At 43.7% G+C, this 19862-nt stretch overlaps 1 protein-coding gene across 2 annotated transcripts in view; it reads left to right on the top strand.

Moving 5' to 3' along the window:
* Positions 1 to 19862, top strand: part of pik3c3 (phosphatidylinositol 3-kinase, catalytic subunit type 3) — a 153364-nt gene that overhangs the window by 58671 nt on the left and 74831 nt on the right. For both annotated transcript variants that reach the window (XM_085973256.1, XM_085973266.1), the window contains exons 9-12: positions 3863 to 3955; positions 5249 to 5434; positions 7293 to 7450; positions 12744 to 12834. In XM_085973256.1, the coding sequence (XP_085829382.1) occupies positions 3863 to 3955; positions 5249 to 5434; positions 7293 to 7450; positions 12744 to 12834 (528 nt within the window). The remainder of the gene's footprint in view (positions 1 to 3862; positions 3956 to 5248; positions 5435 to 7292; positions 7451 to 12743; positions 12835 to 19862) is intronic.

Here is a 19862-nt window from a genome sequence, read left to right as displayed (position 1 = left end):
GATTTTTATACTATTAGTTTGTACACTTGAACATATTGGAAAGCAAGCTGTGAAATCATGAAAGATCTTTGTCTTGTACTGCTAAGATTGTTGCTTTTGAATTGCTAGGAGCCAATTCCTAACTATTTTTTGTTTTTTAATTAAATTCAGCTACTAGAGATTACTGAAGATGTAACTGTTTTGTTTCCCAAAAGAAAAAATATTTTCTAAAAGCATAACTTTGCTGCAAGATGTGCACAAGTAAATTCTATTTCGAGTGTTGTTTGGAAGTTAGTACAGATACCATGGGCCAAATGGCTTCCTTCTGATGTTTGACAGAACTGAAGTTCCTGATTGTCTAATGCATCTTTAGTTCAAAATCTGTATTTGTCTTGTAATTTGTGGAAGCTTAATGAGGCTTGAGAATTCCTCCAGTTAAAGACTAATATTAATGGGACAGCGAGAAACCTTGGGAAAACTAAAATGAGAATATCGGCCAAGGCTGGGATTAAAAGATTGGGATCATCAATCAGTGGTAGCACAAAGCACTGGTGTGCACCATAGACAGCAGTGCAGCTGCTGTTGAAATTCATTTTTAACTTCTGGGATTTCTCTCTGCAAACACTGCAAGCACCCCTGACATGTACTTAGTATTCAAACCCAAATTGTTAATTTTTGTTAAATCTTGTCGTAGGTAGGCAGATACTGGTGCTTGTGGACAGTGATTCTAGACTGTGAATTTGAATTAGGCCAAAACTATACAAAAACTACCTTGAGAAGAATCAACATCCATTAAGTTTGGACAAACTCAACCTAGATTCTAGTGCAGAGGACTAATCTGTGGACAGTTTTGCTAATCCAAGGGTGTCAGCTACAGGAAATGGAAGAGTTCACACTGGTGCAGTAGGGAGGCATAATGGATATTTATTGTGTGTCTGGTTATGCTATACTTGAGCTAGGGATGATTAATGCTGAGATTGAGTGAAATTACTCTTAACCAGGACCAACTGGACTCTTGTTAGTGCTCTAACCTCTGAGTCTGACGGTCATTGGTTCAAGCCCCACTCCAGTGCTTGAGCACATAATCTAAGCTAATACTTCAGTGCAATACTGCGGGAGTGCTGCATTGTCAGAGCTGCCGTCTTTTGGATGAGATTTGTACTGAAGCCCTGTCTGCCTGTAAAGAGCAATGAGTTCTCCTGACGTCCTGGCCAACATTTATCCCTCAATCAACACCACAGATTAACTGGTCAGTTATTTTATTTGCTGTTTGTGGGACCTTGCGGTGTATAAATTGGCTGTTAAATTGTTGTTGCCGTGTAGGTAAATGTATTGGGTTCCCCTGAGGATGTGAAGTGCATTATATAAATGCAAGTTTCTCCTTTCCCCAGCTGGGAGATCAATTTTTTTTTTCCCCAGTATTTTTTGGGTGCATTTTATAATTCATATTTTAAATTAAATTCTCGGGATGTGGACGTTGCCGGCAAGGCTGGCGTTTATTGCCCATCCTTGCTTCCCCTGTGAAGTTGTGGTTGAGTCTCATATAGACCAGACCATATAAGGACAGCAAATTTCATTCCTTAGAGATTTAGCAAACTAGTTGGGTTTTTATGACTATCTGACAGCTTCATGGTCACCTTTTACAGATTATTTAAACTGACTGCAAATTCTCAAACTGCCATGGTAGGATGTGAACTCTCATTCTCTGGATTATTAGTCCAAGTCTCGGGTTTACTATTGCTTAGTCCAGTATATTATTGGTCCGTGGTAGCCTACAGTGTTGGCTCTAGCCAAGTAGAACCTTGTTTTATACTAGCTGGCTCTGTTTCAGAATTGTGCTATCCATGCAAGTGCTTTGAGTGTAAATAGAGTTTGAGAATGTGATGTGTCTTTCCTCTCATTTGCTCCAAGTACTTTTAAAATGGATCATTTGAGCACTTTATAATGTGGATTTGGCACTACATTGGAATCGTACTTTGTACAATGTCAGCCCATGCACCTTGAGGCTGCCTCCTGTTGTAGAGGGTTCTTTCTCTTTTCTAGATTTATATTACAAGCTTAGTAGAAATCATTTTGTAATAGTATAAATGTACCCTCTAACTTACTTATTGGAATGTTCAAATTTACTCCGCTTTCTAGAAGCTTGGGTACATTGGGGTGTGCTTTTATATATTTTTTTTAAAACGCACACTTGAGTGGCCAATGGAAAAGTACCCACAAAAACCTGCTGAACTACCTATTTAACTGGAATAAGTAGCACACTTTGGGCCACTCCAACTATGGTTTGCACAATTTCTGAGAAATGCTTGAATGGCCAACTAGATGCAGTAAATGGTGCTCTGCACCTTGGCAATACCAGGCTCTAAGAATGATGAGCTTTCCCCGCTGATGGTTGCTGGCACTATAACGGATTCACTGGCATGTTGAAACAGAGTTTCTTTGACATTTGGGTAATGTAGTGAGCTGACTAGTACTCTGCTGTTTCTGGAAAGTAGTCTGCGACAGCAACGTTGCACTGTTGTCACTCTTGTCAATACTGGCAGCATGGCGCTGATGTTGCCGCTTGGTTCTAGGAGATGGTTCAGTTAATTTATGGCTTTCTTACACACAGAAAAAAGACTTGCATTTATATAGCGCCTTTCATGACCTCAGGAGGTCCCAAAGCACATTACAACCAATTAAGTACTTTTTGAAGTGTAGTCACTGTTGCAATGTCAGAAACGCGGCAGCCAGTTTACACACAGCAAGCTCCCACAAACAGCAATGTGATAATGACCAGATAATCTGTTTGAGTGATTGTTGATTGAGGGATAAATATTGGCTAGGACACCAGGGATAACTTCCCTGATCCTCGTCGAAATAGGATCTTTTGCATTCACCTTAGAGAGCAGATGGGGTCTCGTTTTAACATCTCATTCGACAGTGCCGCACTCCCTCAGTACTGCACTGGAGTGCCAGCCTAGATTTTTGTGCTCAAGTCTCTGAAGTGGCACTTGCACCCCCAACCTTTTGACTCCGAGGCGAGAGTGCTACCCACTGAGCCACGGCTGAGACATTGCTGCTTGGTGAGGTTGAAGTAGCTGGCAATAGACATGCTTGAGGTACAGGTCAATCCAGGTGTTCCTGCTGCTGTAGCCTTGGGACACAAGGGTCCTCTACTACAAGAGCAAAATACTGTGGATGCTGGAAATCTGAAATAAAAACAATACGTTGGAAAAAGTCAGCAGGTCAAGCAGCATCCGTGGGAGCGAGAAACCGAGTTGATGTTTAAGGTTGATGACCTTTCGTCACACCAGTTTCCAGGATCATCTAGTACCTTGGGTGCTCTTGGTTTTTGTCCTTGGCATCTAAAGTGAGTTTCCTAAAGCACCTATGCTGTAGTGTGGACTGAAACAATTAAATTGCACTTTATTTTAAGAATGCAATCTAGCTCTTTTCCTTGTTGGATTACTGTAGAATCTCAGTGCCACCTTTTGTAGAGGGTATTATTAACCCAATGTGGGATTGAAGACCAGCAAGGGTAAACATGCATATTTGCCTTTAATTGATGCTGAACGGGAGTCAGGTTTGTGTGTTGATGTGGTTCAGTCTCAACAGGAATTTCAGCAGCATGTGGTGGGGGTGGGGGGTGGTAACTCACTAATCTGTTAATGCTTACACAGTAATTTCAGCCCCATAATGTCTAAAGTAGAATGGTAGCCTGTTCCCTTGCATGAACAGTCCTCGCTGCAAAATTCTTTTTTTCTACATCTTGATGAGAATTTTAATTATTTACACATCTGTTCCATACAACTATTAGCATTTATCAAAATAGTTTGGGTAACAAGAATTCCATAACGTACTTTGCAGTATTTCTAAGAAGTCACACATTTTTCTTTTCCAGACTATTTTAAATTATCCTCCCACTAAATTGTTGTCCTCTGAAGAACAAGATCTAGTTTGGAAATTTAGATACTATCTCACCAACCAAGAGAAGGTGAGTACTTATTTTATTCTGGACTTAGTACTGTAGTTGCAAAAGCTTCAGAAGTCACCATGTCATTTCATGACTACTCTAATTCAAAGTTCCTTAATACAAATGATTGGATAATTCATTTTAAGTGCAATGACTTCAAAAATACCATTACTAATTTTTAGGAACTTCTGCTCAGATGAGAGATTCAGGTAACAGTACTTGGCTACTTGTCCTCCATATTTTCTATTTTGATTTTGTTTTAAATTTGTTACTAAAATTAGATAAGTTTCAAGCTATAGCAAGCTTATTGTGTGCTTCCTGATGTCTAATGTTGGCATATACTAGTTGACCTTCTGATTACTAGCAGAAATGAAAATTTAAAATTCTTTTAGGATATAGGTCGCTGCCACTAAACTTCAAATTTATTCCCCTTCGTCCTTTTAATATAACACACAAAAAAAAAAAAAAAAAAAAAAAAGTTTGGGTCACATTTTACATAAAAAATGCAAAATAAGTCATTGTAAACCAGAATGAAAAGAGCAAATTTGTGAATACTGAAATGTGGCTTTTGCTTACCCCAATACCCTGTGCCAACCCTGGATTCACAATTTGAGTGTGGTGAGCAATTTTTTTTTTTTTTTTTTTTTTTTTTTTATGTTCATCTGTATAACCTATTTTAATGTGACTCGGGATGGCTCACCATGGAAGTTGGCACTGCCAACCACATTCCAGAAGCTTGACTCATCCCAGCAGAAGGAGGCCTTGAGCTCCAACTTTTCACCAAGACAATATGTCCAGTAGGGAATTAAGGGTGGTCAAGAAGCGTTTTCTGGACTAGTCGCTATAAAAAGTTGAGCCACATTTCATGCTGTTTCATAGCTAGGAAGGAAGCCTCTTAATGTTTCACACAACTTTCTTCCAGAATTGGCCGATTTGTGCTTTGGGAGCATTGACCAAAAATAGCACATTTATGATGCACGTTTTAAATTATATAAGGAAAAGTGTTTCTAAAACAATTTTCTGCTGCTATTAAAAGCTTGAAATCAGGCTTATATAATATACAATCAGTACAATAATGTCTACTGTATGTTGAATGATTTCCACAATGGCCCTGTCAATTTTCACAGTATCTTTGTGAGTGCCTATCCCCAGTTACAGTATATAATACTGTGGTAGTATTGCAGTGACTTCATTGCTCATGAAACTTGCAGCAGCGGTTTGTGAAACAAATGTGCATTACTATGCACAGGACCCATAAGGAAATGCAAAACTGACTTGTAAAAATGCTTTACTAAATGTAGTTATCTTCTGTAGGCATTGACTAAATTTTTAAAGTGTGTAAACTGGGACATGGCCCAAGAAGCTAAACAAGCCTTGGAGTTGCTAGGAAAGTGGAAGCCAATGGATGTGGAGGATGGTCTTGAGTTGCTTTCCTCACAATTCACTAATCCAACTGTAAGACGGTATGCTGTTGCTAGGTTGCAACAAGCTGATGATGAGGTAAGAATTTTGTAGCTTAATGAGACTAAACTCTTGAATGTGGGATCTATTGTGAATCTAAAGAATCAGCAATAACTATACGCTCGCATAGCTTAGTGCATTTGTTGGTGCTGATATGAGGCTTTGGAGCTCATGTTAAAAATACTGAAATATGTTATCAAGAAACCTGCATTGGAAGTTCTAATTTCTAATGTATTTTTTGTATATTTCAGTGATATTTTCCAGGTGGGTTTTATTAACTAATTTGCTAATTTTTTTCAAAATTTGGAAGCAAGGGACATTGAAAGACTCATTCCTACTAGGCTGCTGTTGTGTCTCTTGGTATATTTGGCAATAGCAGTATTGGAAGCGACAGCGGACCAAGTTGAGGAGCCTGGTGGTGAAGTTTCTCAAAGAAATGTTTTTGTGTGTGTATGCCCTTCATTGGCGGATAAGATGTCCTGAGTTTTGGTGAGCAGGACTGATGTAATTTCTGCAAGTACCATGTTACACAAGGGTGAATATGACTTGTTTTTGGTTTAGTGGAAGGCTGCTCCTATTTTGTGTAGGATAATGGGACTCTACACTGGAAGATTGGTGGCCAAATTGTGTGCTACCCTAATAAATGAAAATGACCACTTCTAAGACATTATGGTCCTGATTTCCATTTGCTATAGAAAAATAATGAGTTTGGCTATTAAGTCAAATTTTAGAATTTGCTTTCTTAAATCAAAGCCCACCGTAAGTATTCAGTTGGTGATCTGATTGTATGGACAAGACACCCAAGAGACCACAAGGATAGCTATTTTTGTGCGGTGTTAGCTACTCTCAGATAGCCCTAAGACACTGCAATTGCCCTCTGAAGCCCTGATTTACAGAGGAGGGGGAAAATCAATTTTCCTGATTGCCATCTAATGACCCCTGCTAGAAAGTGCATGTGGTTTCTGGAAATAATGAGTTAGCTATGATGGTCTCCATGGTCATAGTCTCCCTGTCTAGGTTCACAAGTGAAGAACGGCCACTTGGGTGAGGTACCAGAGTGCTGCTGATGCTTGTGGCACCATATCCTAGCAAGAGTGTGCCTTTGGGTGAGGAGAACATATCGGAGAGAGGAGATGCTCAATAGTGCTGGGGAGACTTGAGATAAACGTGTGAAGTCAAGACAGTTTAAACTGCTGTACACTTGACATGGTTTTGTGATGTAGCATAGCTAAAATGGAGGGAGCCAATGTTGTTGAAGACAAATAGATCAAATCCTGCACTTCACAGTGCAGTGCTCCTACCTACAAGCAGGATTTGTGGCCCAATGCTGTATGTAAATCATGGGGCTTTTATTGGTACTCAAAGTAAGGCTGTTTGTAAATGAAAAGGTCCCAAAATGCTTCCAGTTTATTCCAACATACTAATCAGCCAAGAAGCAGCCATATGTGGCAGAAAGTTTCCAAAATATTGGTGGAGGAATCAAAACCAGGAATGTAGTAATACTGCAAAACCTCACGGGATATTTGAATTGCAAAATGACTACTAGCCAGGAGTTGCTAATCTAAATCCAACTTGGTTGTTGTAGTTGTATTGCTAATACTGTAATTAATCTGTTGTCACTTTTTAAGCAGTATAAATTGGCAGTGTAGAATGTTTTAGTAAATATTTTTCTTCATCTACATTTTTTTGTTTCAGTTGCAGAATGATTTTATGTTTCTTGATCTGGACTGTTTTAAGATTAATTCACAAATCCTGAATGGCAGAGTGTTAAGAGTTTCAATTTGTAGTCGTGCAAGCGCTTTTCTTGAAATCCTTGTAATTTTGTACGTTTTTAAAACTTGATCTGTGCAAATTGTTCTTAAACTGAATTGCTGAAAGCTCTTTTTGTTCTTCATAGGATTTGCTCATGTACCTGCATCAGCTTGTCCAGGCTCTAAAATATGAAAACTTCAATGACATAAAAGTTGGATTAGAACCAAACAGAAGAGATAGCAGTCAAACGGCAATGTCTGAAAGTATGTCTGGCTCATTAGCCGGTGCTTCAGAAATGGAGAGGTGAGGGCATTTTTTCTGTGTTTTTGAAATATTTGAAGCTTTTGCCCTAATTCTCAAACTATAAGGCCATTCCCTATTTGTATTCTTCTCCTGTAAAACTCCTTGGGGCAAAGGCATTATATAAATGCAAGTTGTGTTCTCTCGTACAGACCTGCCACAATATGACCGCAAAATTAATAGCACTGAATCCATAATTTAACTTCTATGTATTTAACCTGTAAATAAATCTGACCAGGGAGTTTTAGCCTGGACACGTTGATCTGGTGCTGTGGTATTCCAACTTCAGAAGGGATGGAGAACCTGTGGGTGCAAGGGCAATCCATTTAGGACTGAGATGAGAAATTTCTTCACTCAGAAGGTTGTGAATCACAGAAACCCCACAGTGCAGATAGAGGCCATTTCGGCCCATCGAGCCTGCACCGACACATATCCCACCCGATCCCCGTAACCCCTACACCAACACATATCCCACCCTATCCCCGTAACCCCACGTATTTAATCCCCCTAACACTAAGGGTCAATTTATCATAGCCAATCAACCTAACCCGCACATCTTTGGACTGTGGGAGGAAACCGGAGCACCCGGAGGAAACCCACGCAAACACGGGGAGAATGTGCAAACTCCACACAGACAGTCACCCGAGGCCAGATTCAAACCCGGGTCCCTGGTGCTGTGAGGCAACAGTGCTAACCACTATGCCACCGTGCTGCCCCTTTGGAATTCTCTACCCCAGAGGGCTGTGGAGGCTCAGTTGTTAAGTAAATTCAAGACTGAGATCGATAGATTTTTGGGCACTAAGGGCATCAAGGGATATGAGGATAGGGCGGAAAAGTGGAGTTGATGTAGAAGTTCAGCCATGATCTTATTGAATGGCAGAGCAGGCTCGATGGGCTGTGTGGCCTATTCCTGTTTCTTCTATTCTTAACCCACATATTCTCCCATCAATAGCACAGAGTGATTGGGGCTTAACTATTAAACCTGGACAAATGGCACATAAACACAGGTTTAGATTCATTGGAGACTGCCTGCTTCTGGAAATTGCCAGCCATCTGTGAAATGACAAAAGCTTGAGAGTCTGGACTGTTGGAAGGGACTTTGCCTCAAAACTGGGCTTTTCTAATTAATTTTCAGAACCTTGTATTTTTTTGTCTTTTATATTCTGATCTAGAAGTTCAATTTTTTTTTCTATCCTTCTAATCAGAAGATCTTGTTCGTGGAGTCGTGCAATTTTGTTCTATTTATTGTGCTTTTTAAAATTTAAATTACTTTAGAAAGCTGTGCTGAAAGCCTCCACTCTGTAGGAACTACATCAAATCTACAGTTTGAAATGGAATATATCTCTTGATCCCATTTGCTGTTGGAACACAAGTCTGTTCCTTTGTTTCAGCTAAATGCAATAAAACAAAATCCACACACTTTCAGCAGGAACACTAGATAATGATCAGAAACAGGAATTCTGGTTGATTTTACTTTCTCTCCAGGGGAGGCTCACAAAGATTAAAAGTAACAAACATTTTCTGGGTTTGATGCAATGGAGCAACAGTGGAGACGCTATGATTGGCTCAGTGTCCCTGGGTTAGAGAGTCCAAATCGGCCAGAATTCCTGTTTCTGAACATTATCCAGTACTTCTGCTGCAAATCTGAGGATAGGAGCAGGCTTGATTGTAGTGATTCCTGTACCACCTACTGCTTGCTAATGAGGCTGACCTGTTTGAGTAATGGTCACTTGGGCAAGGTACCACTGGAGGGCACCAGAAACCTATGTTATCAGAAGTCAGTGGTCTAAGCTTTCCAAACTCATCCTGGTGGATCTGAGGTGGACTGGGCCAGAAATGGGCTAATGTTCCCCTTAATCTTTTATTCACCCCTGGCAGAGGAAGGCCAATTGCACATGGCAAATCAAATTATAGCGAGGGAAAACTGGCCTCTGCCGTTTGTCTTGTTTTAAAGCTGGCCACTAGAGCCATCTGTTAAGCCCTGGCATCCAGCATTTAAAGGGGAGTGGGCTCTGAGTCTTTTCAGAAAGGAACCTGTGCAATCATTTGAAGCGTTGCCGTGCATAAACATCAGGAGCAGTTTTTGATAAGTTAACTCTGGCAGGCCTCTGAGGGCTCAGTTTGATGCTCTCCCTCTCCTCTCGACCTGGCAGGGGCACTGCAACTTGGGTGGGGGGGGTTCGGTATCTGCCATTTTGGAGCGTTACTATCGGCCGGGCGCAAAGTTTAGCACCTGCCGCTAATTATCGCCTCCGACTTCAAAATTCGCCTCTCACCCCTGGAGGTGATTTGAGCGGTAAATCAGGCGCTACACACCTCTCAAAGCGCAAACATCAGGGAACGAGACGCTACCGAAGCTCGGGCGATGCCAGTTACCATGGAAGCCAGACAGACTGGCGCTGTCCAGTTCTTAAAGGGGAGGGGCCATCTTGCTGGTCAGCCACACCCTGCTCATTGCAGCCTTGAATCTCGGCCTGGAGAGACCTCAAAAGCAATTCTGTTGGAAGCACTAATGGATAGGCCCAGGGAAAGAGCTCGGCGCTTAGGGACCTGAAGAGTGGTGCTGAGGGTCAAAACTCCTTAGGACAGCATTAAAACCAAAAATTTTGCCGACAAAAGGCAGGAAGCGCCCGCCTTTAAATAGCGCTCCCCCAGCCCCTTCCCGACTTGAAAACGTTCCCCAGTACCTGTCGTTTATAGTGACGGGCACTAAGGCAGGGGGCGCGACTCAGTATCAGGTCTGGGGCGTTGCATGCTTGACTGACGTCACTATCTGCGGGCGCAGGAGATCGTGGCGGTAGTGTTTAATGCCGCCGCAAAACGACTGGTCAATTTTGCGAGCGGCGCTAAAATCTCTGCGCTCGGGCGCTAACCAACCAAATTTATGCCCCTTGGTCTCCAGCATGCAATTTACTCCAAGGCTGGAATGTCAGCATGGCATCTCTGTGGCGGGTGGAAGTCTACCTGCCAAAGGTGCCCTCAATTGGAAAGCCTAGACTAATTTCTTTAACGAGAGCTGGACCTGTTTCTGGTCTTTCTGATCTGTACAATTCCCTCAAACAAAAGGTAGGTACAGAATTATATTAATCAAGGAATTTTTTGGATTTCACCCCCCCCCCCCCCCCAAATTGGCTTGGGTTTTTAATCCGTTTTTTTGCCTCCCAGGAGATCACATGGCCTTTGAGTGGTTTGCGAAGTGTATACATTGTGGTGCACAAAGCATTGCAGTTGTGACAGGCTGGTGGAATCGAAGATCTTTTCCTTTCTCATTGTTCTTATGACTATTGGCGAAAAGTATTGTTTAAAAAAAATGTTATTGCCTTCCAAGTGAGTAGTTCTATATTTTCATGACAAATGTTCTAAAGTATTGGGAAGGCAGTGTACTGCTGTAACTTTATGTTCAAGTGCAGCATTTTGTAATTCCCTGTCTTTTCAAAGCACCAACCTAAATTGCTGAAGATCTTTGTGTACCCACAAATAATCAATGCTGATATACTGAACAATTAAAACAAGTAATCATCTGCGATAAGTTTAATAAACCAGCCTAACTTAGCAATATTTATTAAACCTAAAAATACAAATAGTAGTACGATAGCAAAATACTGCAGATGCTGGAAATCCGAAATAACAACAGAGAATGCTGGAAAAACTCAGCAGGCCAGGCAACATCCATGGAGAGAAATTAGAGTTGACGTTTCGGGTCTAACCCTTTTTCAAAACTGGAAAGGAAATGAAATAGATCGAAAGGCAGGGCTGGGAGAGAACAAAAGAAGTGAAGAGACGTGCAAAGTCCAAAGATGTGCGGGTTAGGTTGATTGGCCATGATAAAAATTGGCCCTTAGTGTTAGGGGGGATTAAATACGCGGGGTTACGGGGATAGGGCTTGGGTGGGATGGTTGTCGGTGTAGGGATATTACATTTAGAAAAAAAGGGCAGCACGGTGGCATAGTGGTTAGCACTGTTGCCTCACAGCGCCAGGGACCCGGGTTCGAATCTGGCCTCGGGTGACTGTCTGTGTGGAGTTTGCACATTCTCCCCGTGTTTGCGTGGGTTTCCTCCGGGTGCTCCGGTTTCCTCCCACAGTCCAAAGATGTGCGGGTTAGGTTGATTGGCTATGATAAATTGACCCTTAGTGTTAGGGGGATTAAATACGTGGGGTTACGGGGATAGGGTGGGATATGTGTTGGTGTAGGGGTTACGGGGATCGGGTGGGATATGTGTCGGTGCAGGCTCGATGGGCCGAAATGGCCTCTATCTGCACTGTGGGGTTTCTGTGATTCTGTGATTAAGAGGTATTCAAAACGAGACGAGATGGTGATAGGACTAGTGGAGACAAAAGACGGCTCAGATTAGGTGTGAAATGTTCTGGCAGAATGAGACACAGCTGCCATGTGGGAGAGAGGGAAAAAAAAGGAAAGGGGGGGGGGGGAAAGGGAAAAACCAAAACAAAGGGGTGGATAAAAAATATAAGTAAAAATGTAATAGGGGCCGAGGTTATGATCTGAAATTGTTGAACTCGATATTGAGTCCGGAAGGCTGTAAAGTGCCTAATCAGAAGATGAGGTGCTGTTCCTCGAGTTTACGTTGAGCTTCAGATTGGGTGACCGCTTTGCGGAACACCTCCGTTCAGTCCGTAAGGGTGACCCCGAGCTTCCGGTCGCCTGTCATTTTAATTCACCACTCCATTCCCACTCGGACCTCACCGTCCTTGGCCTCATGCATTGTTCCACGGAAGCTCAACGTAAACTCGAGGAACAGCACCTCACCTTCCGATTAGGTACTTCGCAGCCTTCCGGACTCAATATCAAGTTCAACAATTTCAGATCATAACCTCGGCCCCTATTCCATTTTTATTTATTTTTTATCTACCACTTTGTTTTGGTTTTTCCCTTTCCCACCCCACCTTTTTTCCTCTCTCCCACATGGCAGCTGTCTCTCATTCTGCCAGAACATTTCACACCTAATCTGAGCCGTCTTTTGTCTCCACTAGTCCTATCACCATCTCGTCTCGTTTTGAATACCTCTTAATGTCTCTTCACTTCTTTTGTTCTCTCCCAGCCCTGCCTTTCGATCTATTTCATTTCCTTTCCAGTTTTGAAAAAGGGTTAGACCCGAAATGTCGACTCTAATTTCTCTCCACGGATGTTGCCTGGCCTGCTGAGTTTTTCCAGCATTCTCTGTTAATACAAATAGTAGGTTGGCCAAAACTCAGTGCTCATTCTTCATTGTAATTTTTATACTCTCGTGTTGGATTAATTTTTTAAAACTGATTTATATTCTGAACATTTTCTTCTAGCTCCCAAATAATCACCAGTCAGTTTCCTCCGGTATCCTCTCCTCCTCCAGTTTCTAAGGCAAAAGAGACAACAGATGGAGAAAGCCTAGAGGTAAAAGCAGTTGATGCAAATTGTTACTTCCATGAACTTTTAGCTACTTGTTTTTGTTTTACTGGAAATATCATCTCTTTACTGAAGATTAGCGATCTATCCTGCCTGGTGCTCCCAACATGCAATAAATTATAACGGAAGCATGGAATTGCCTCCACCTGTTCTGAGGACTAATCAACATGTCAGATGAGAAAAATGTGATTTATTATAGTGTGAAGTAAATCAAAGAAGGTTTATAATGCACAAATGCAGTATTCATGTTTTCAGTCTGCTTACCCTTTTTGGTAGTTTTAAAAAGTCTGCACAGCTGCAACACTGTCTCCTTCATGACTGTAATCCCTGTCCTCCTAGAATATTCAGAATGCTTACTATTTTGTCCTTGAAGGCAAGCTAGAATTATTGAGTTATTTTATTGATGTGACATCTCAGAGACTGCTGAGGAAAACCAGTTCCAGTCCCAATTATTAATTCAGTGCAGTCTCAACAGAAGATGCTAGAATTTCTGCTTGTGCTGAAGTACTGAGCTCGGTCATTGAGCCAGGTTATTGATCGTTTCTCTGGGTGCAGGCTTCAATTTGGTCTTAACCTTACTAAAGGTAAGATGCCATCGATAATGCATTTCTTCCTTGGGAACCGTATAAGTGAGAATTACAACTAGACAACAAACATTTCTCATTTTGGTTGAATTTTTGTGGATATTTTTGTTTAAGCAGTGCTAATAACTTGATGGGAGCTGGCTTCCATGGGATGCTGTGTGAGGGTGACAAATTAGCATACATAAAGTTTACACCAAAACCCCAGGTATTAACTGATCTTTACTGATCACCTCTTTTATATTGGCACTTGTTTTGTTCGGATCTTGGGAGATCGGTGACCAAGAGCAAGCTCTGGGTATTTGTGTTACTAAATCTTTGTTCCCTTACTCAGTGGCAGAATCATGAACTCAATTTTTCATGGGTATATGGTTTTGCAGACAAGAGAAAAGTCTGATTTGCCATATTGTCAAGGGAATCGGCCCACAACCTGCTGGAATTCTTCAACCTCTTAACTCTGCCCTTTCCCTTTAGAATCTACTGGTAGATTAACAATCTCTACATTTCCCTCCAGAATGTCCACTGACTTGAAGACAAGACTCTTGCCAATCACAACCTTATTGTGGGTGATCATATTGACATCCTGGCTTTGACTGAAACTTGCCTCATGGGTGGCAACACTTTGGCCCTTATTAAAGACTCCCCGCCTGGCTATACTTTTGACTGCCGGCCTTGCCCAAAACACATGGTTAAGGTGTAGTATTTATCCCCAAGGCACATTTTGACCTCTGCCTGCTCCCTTCTCTTGATGCACGTCTCCCTGTTCCAACCCATTGCTGAAAATCCTGTCTACTGCCTGCCATGTTTTCTGCTTCCAATGTCTCCCCAATATACCTTCCCTTCTCTCCTCTCTCGGCCTCTGCACTGAGTGACTCTCCATCCTTGATTTTCAATCTTCACCTCAACTCCCATTGGTCTCTCTCTCTCTGATATCGCTGCTTCCCTGTCCTGTATCCATATAAATTCCTCCCATATTTGTGGCCACCCCCTCTGTAAAGTCTGTAAGTTGTGCAGTAAATAACTTCAGAGACTTTAGAAGTACAAACAAAACAGGTCTTTACTATTCAGAGGTCTGGGCGATTTCTGCCCTAGTTAACGTATTCCAACCCTTATATACTGGTGTGGTCACTATCGGTATTACAGTATACATGAGCCAATAAATAGTGCCACCCTAAGTAGTGCTCTTAAAGGCGAACGGTTACATTCTATAGTTCCCTTAAAGGTAAACGGTTACATACACAACACTCCTCCCTTTCTAGCTTATTACTTACAGAATCCCGTTAAACATACAATCTTCAACTTATATAGACAGTTTGCAGATATACTCTCGATGGAGTCAACGTCATATAACTTCATGTTTAACATAACATAATAACATATATAACTTCATGTCAAAACAGATCACAGATTCAGTCTCCGTAAGAACAGTTGCAACATACTCTTAGTGGAAACAGTTTACAGGTTCAGTCTCTGTGGAGGTTTCCGGATTCTGTCCGGATAACGCCGCAGTGGTGTCGTCATTCCCAGCGGTCCAGTAGGTGTCTCTGGTAAAGTCGATTCAGCTGGAACAACAGTGTCAGGTTTATCTGATTCTAGTATTACTAGATCAGAAGTAGGTGTTCTGGGTACTTCAGTTTCAACATTACTCGGGTAAGGTGGTGAAGTCGGCTGTTCATTTGTGGCGGACCCTATGATCTGGTCAACATGGCGCCTTATTACCTTGTCCCCAATGTCCACCGTGTACATCAACGGTCCTAGCCTTTTTTTTAATAGTTCCAGGCTGCCATTTCTCCGTACGGTAGTCCCGGGCCAAAACTTGTTGCCCCATCTGGAAAGATCTGGTGGCCCTTTCATTCATGCCCTGGAATTGCCGGTTCTCTACGTCCCTTCTTGCGTTTGGTTTGAGCAAATCCAGCCGGCATCTTAGGCGTCTATTGCAAAACATCATTGCGGGAGTTTGATTCGTGACCGCATGTGTTGCATTTCGATAGGCCAACAAAAAGCTATCCACCTTATGCTGTAAACTTATGTCTTCATTACTCATGGCCTTTATGGCCTTCTTGAAGGTCTGGACAAATCTTTCAGCCAGTCCATTGGAGGCGGGATGGTATGGGGCTGATGTGTAATGTTTAACCCCATTGCTTTTTAGAAATTTCTTAAATTCCTCAGACACAAATTGCGGCCCATTATCGGAACAGACCTGTTCTGGCAGACCATTCCGCGCAAACATTGTCCTTAGCACCGTAATGGTTTTTTCCGTCGTGGGTGGTGGTCATCTTAATTACTTCCGGCCACTTGGAGTGGGCATCTACCGCTATTAAGAACATCGAGTCCATGAAAGGCCCCGCAAAGTCGATGTGTACTCTTTGCCAGGGAGATGAGGGCCACTCCCATGGGTGCAGAGGAGCCTGTGGTGGCGCGTTCTGAACCCTCTGACATCCTAGGCAATTCTTCATTATCTCCTCTATGTCCCCATCGATGCCTGGCCACCACACAAACGCCCTAGCTAGGTTCTTCATCTTTACGCCCCCCAGGTGTCCTTCGTGCAGCTCCTTGAGTATTTTCTTTTGGAGTTTGGGTGGAATCACCACTCTAGACCCACACATCAGGGTTCCTCGACACACAGACAGTTGTGCTTTCCTCTGTGCGAATGCTTGCAGTGTTGGTTCGCACTGCGCTGGCCATCCCTCCACCGTTAAGTCATAGACTCGTGAAAGAGTCGGGTCATTCCTTGTCTCATTTTCGATCATTGAGTTCGTGATCGGCAAACACTCCACTATTGATGAGTGGAACAACTCTACTGGGTCTACTGTCCTCGCTTCTTCTACCATTGGCAATGGTAAGCGTGATAGCCCATCAGCGTTTCCATGTTGCTTGGACCGTTTGTATTCAATATCATACTGGTGTGCCCCAAGTAAGACTGACCATCTTTGTAGCCTTTGTGCTGTCATGTTGGACACGGCCTTGTTCGGGTTAAATATGGACACCAACGGCTGGTGGTCTGTCAGCAATGTGAACCTCTTACATTGCAAGTAATGGTTGAATTTCTTCACGCCCCACACAAGACTGAGGGCCTCCCTGTCTATCTGGGCGTAATTTCGCTCCGCGGGTGTCAAAGATCGGGACGCAAAAGCCACTGGCCTTTCCAAGCCATTTGGTAGCCTGTGCGAAAGTACTGCTCCAATTCCGTACGGTGAAGCATCACACGCCAGCCGAAGGGGTAATGCTGGGTTGAAATGAGCCAACACTTCTTCAGAGGTAATCAACTCCTTGCTTCTGCGAAAAGCCTTTTTGCACTCCTCACTCCACTTCCATGGTGTCTCCTTTCGCAACAGCTCATTCAGTGGATGCAGCACCGTGGACAAATTTGGTAGGAACTTGTGGTAGTAATTGATTAACCCCAAGAATGATCGTAACTGTGACACGTTCCCTGGAGCGGGAGCCTGCACGACTGCTTCTATCTTCTCCGGTGATTTATGTAGTCCCTCGCGGTCAATGATATGACCGCAGTATGAGATTCGTTTTTGGAAAAACTCACACTTATTGCGGTTAACCCTAAGGCCATACTCCTTTAACCTGGTGAGTACCAGTTTCAAATTCGTGAGGTGTTCCTCTTCATCCATTCCCGTGATTAGGATATCATCCAAATAGCACTGCGTGCTTGGAATTCCTTGTAACACCTGTTCCATGGCCCTCTGCCAAATTGCTGGTGCCGAAGCCACTCCAAAGACCAGTCTGTTATAACGGTACAACCCTCTGTGGGTATTGATAGTTAGGTATTGGCGTGACTCTTCCTCAACCTCCATCTGTAAATATGCCTGAGCTAGGTCTATCTTCGTGAAGTGTTTTCCTCCAGCCAACGAAGCGAAAATATCTTCAATCCTTGGCAGCGGGTATTGTACCGACTGAAGCACCGGGTTCACTGTGATCTTGAAATCCCCGCAGATACGGACCTTCCCCGGTCCCCCTGGCTTACTACTTGGTGAGGATTTCATGACGGGTACAATGGCCGTGGCCCACTCACTGTGGTCTACTTTTGACAGAACCCCTGATCGTTTAAGTTCTTCTAGTTCTGCCTCCACTGCTGGTCGTATTGCATACGGTACCGACCTGGCCTTACAAAACTTTGGGCTTGCATGTTCTGCAATCTTGACCTTTGCTTTAATACCTCGTAGCTTTCCCAGTCCTTGCTGGAATACCTCTTTAGCTTCGTCTAATATTCTGGCCAACCGTTCAGGTTTGACGTCCTCTTTTTCGGGCTCCACCGTCATGGTGTTTAGTGCATGCCAATCCATCTTTATTTTCCGGATCCACTCCCGTCCCAGAAGTGGTGGGCCTCCCTCAGACAACACATACAGCTCCAACCGGTGGTGAACTTTATCTTTGTATTTCACCTTGACCTCTATCTTCCCGATGGGGAATACTTTTTGCCCCGTGTATGTCTTCAGTATCAGATCCGCATCCCGTAGTGGAATATGCTTGAAAAACTTTTGATAGTCATGCTTATTCATGACCGTCAACGCCGATCCGGTGTCCACTTCCATTTTTACTGGGACCTTTTCAATCGGTAGCGTTATCCAAATAGTTTGACGGTCGGCTTCATTGCTCACGTTGTGAATTCTTAGACCGTCCAGTCCTCTGCCTTTGGCGTGTGTGTCCGACTTCTGTTCCTTCAGACTCTTCCTATTTGCGTCATGTACCTTTCTGTCCCATTTTTGTGAGGACTCATTATTGTTGCACGTTGTTCCTGACCGGCACACTTTAGCTATGTGCCCGATCTTGCCACATTTCCAGCATTCCTGGTTTTTACCCCAGCATTGCTTTTGGTCGTGTGTTGACTTCCCACAACGATAGCATTTGGTGATATTACCTCGTTTAGGCATCTTCTCTTCTCGAGAACAACACAAGTATTACTTTACTTATTATTAATTTTCTTCTCTCTTCTTGAGAACACACCAGCCTTTCTGAAAAATCTTATTACTTTTCTGAAATTCTTAATAATTTCCAAGATGGCGGTTTCCCGCTTCTTCCTTCTTCTTCGGCGGTTTTCCCCGCGAAAAATGGCGGCTTTCCTGCGCTTCTCGGCTCTCCCCGCCCACTTTAATGGCGGTTTTCCCCGCGCTTTTCTGTTCTCCCCGCCCACGGCAATGGCGGTTTCCCGCTTCTTCCCCTGGCGGGAGGGGTACACTTTCCCCCGCGGGCGACGGCCGCTGGCTACCGGTCCCCAGCCTGTGCGTCGGCTTCAGCGCTCTCCGCTGGCTTTCAGACCCCCAGCCCGCGCGTCGGCTTCAGCGCTCTCCGCTGGTTTTCAGATCCCCAGCCCGCGCGTCGGCTTCAGCGCTCTCCGCTGGCTTTCAGATCCCCAGCCCGCGCGTCGGCTTCAGCGCTCTCCTTCCCGCGGCAGGCAACCGGCTCCGGGTACCCCCGATGACGGCGGACAGTTACAGCCTCTGAACTGGCTCACGGCCAATTCCCGATTTCTCGGCTCTGTCTCACCCGGCCTGCTCCCGGTCTCGGCGCCTCTGGACCCGACTTTGTCTGGCTCCTTTCCCCCTCGACCGTGGTCGAGTGTACCGCCCTTATCCTCTGGTTTTACTCCTTCCTTATTTTCTTTTACTGTTCCCTTACTCACAGTCCGTGGCAGCCTTGCCTCTCTTGTCGATCGGCTCGCTCCTCACTGTGGCAGAAGGGACCGTCAGTGCCTGTTGCAGATGGAAGTTTTCAATGCCAAAATCTTCCTCTTTGCTATCGCTGCAGCCTCGAGTTTTCACCCAGCAGAACGACGAGGGCGGGTGCCTCACTTCGACGCTCCTTAGTTGCTTAGGAACTACTGTTGCCGCAGGGTACGATCGGCCTCGTCGCCATTGTAAAGTCTGTAAGTTGTGCAGTAAATAACTTCAGAGACTTTAGAAGTACAAACAAAACAGGTCTTTACTATTCAGAGGTCTGGGCGATTTCTGCCCTAGTTAACGTATTCCAACCCTTATATACTGGTGTGGTCACTATCGGTATTACAGTATACATGAGCCAATAAATAGTGCCACCCTAAGTAGTGCTCTTAAAGGCGAACAGTTACATTCTATAGTTCCCTTAAAGGTAAACGGTTACATACACAATACCCTCATGCCATCTTCCATGTCCCCCCTACTCCCATGGTCTCAATTAGTGACAAAGCCATCTCTAACCACTTCTTCTGTGTATTCCTCCCCATCCACTTCCACCTACCCTCTTTCAACCCCACTTCATTCTGCAGCTACTCATGGAAAATAAAGCTCTTTCTCAATTTACTTACACTACACTCTGAAGCTCCCAACGACCTAACCTTTGGCCCTCCAATCGTCACAATATCGCTGCATCACCTTTTGATGTCTTCTTGCCCAACAAAACCTTCACTGTTCCCATCCCTATTGTTCCCTCTGGTATTGTCCTCATCTT

This window comes from Somniosus microcephalus, chromosome 2 (assembly GCF_052327205.1).
Source record: "Somniosus microcephalus isolate GS21.2 chromosome 2, FLI_Smic_1.0, whole genome shotgun sequence".
NCBI lineage: Eukaryota > Metazoa > Chordata > Chondrichthyes > Squaliformes > Somniosidae > Somniosus > Somniosus microcephalus.
This window is presented reverse-complemented; position numbering and strand designations above follow the sequence as displayed.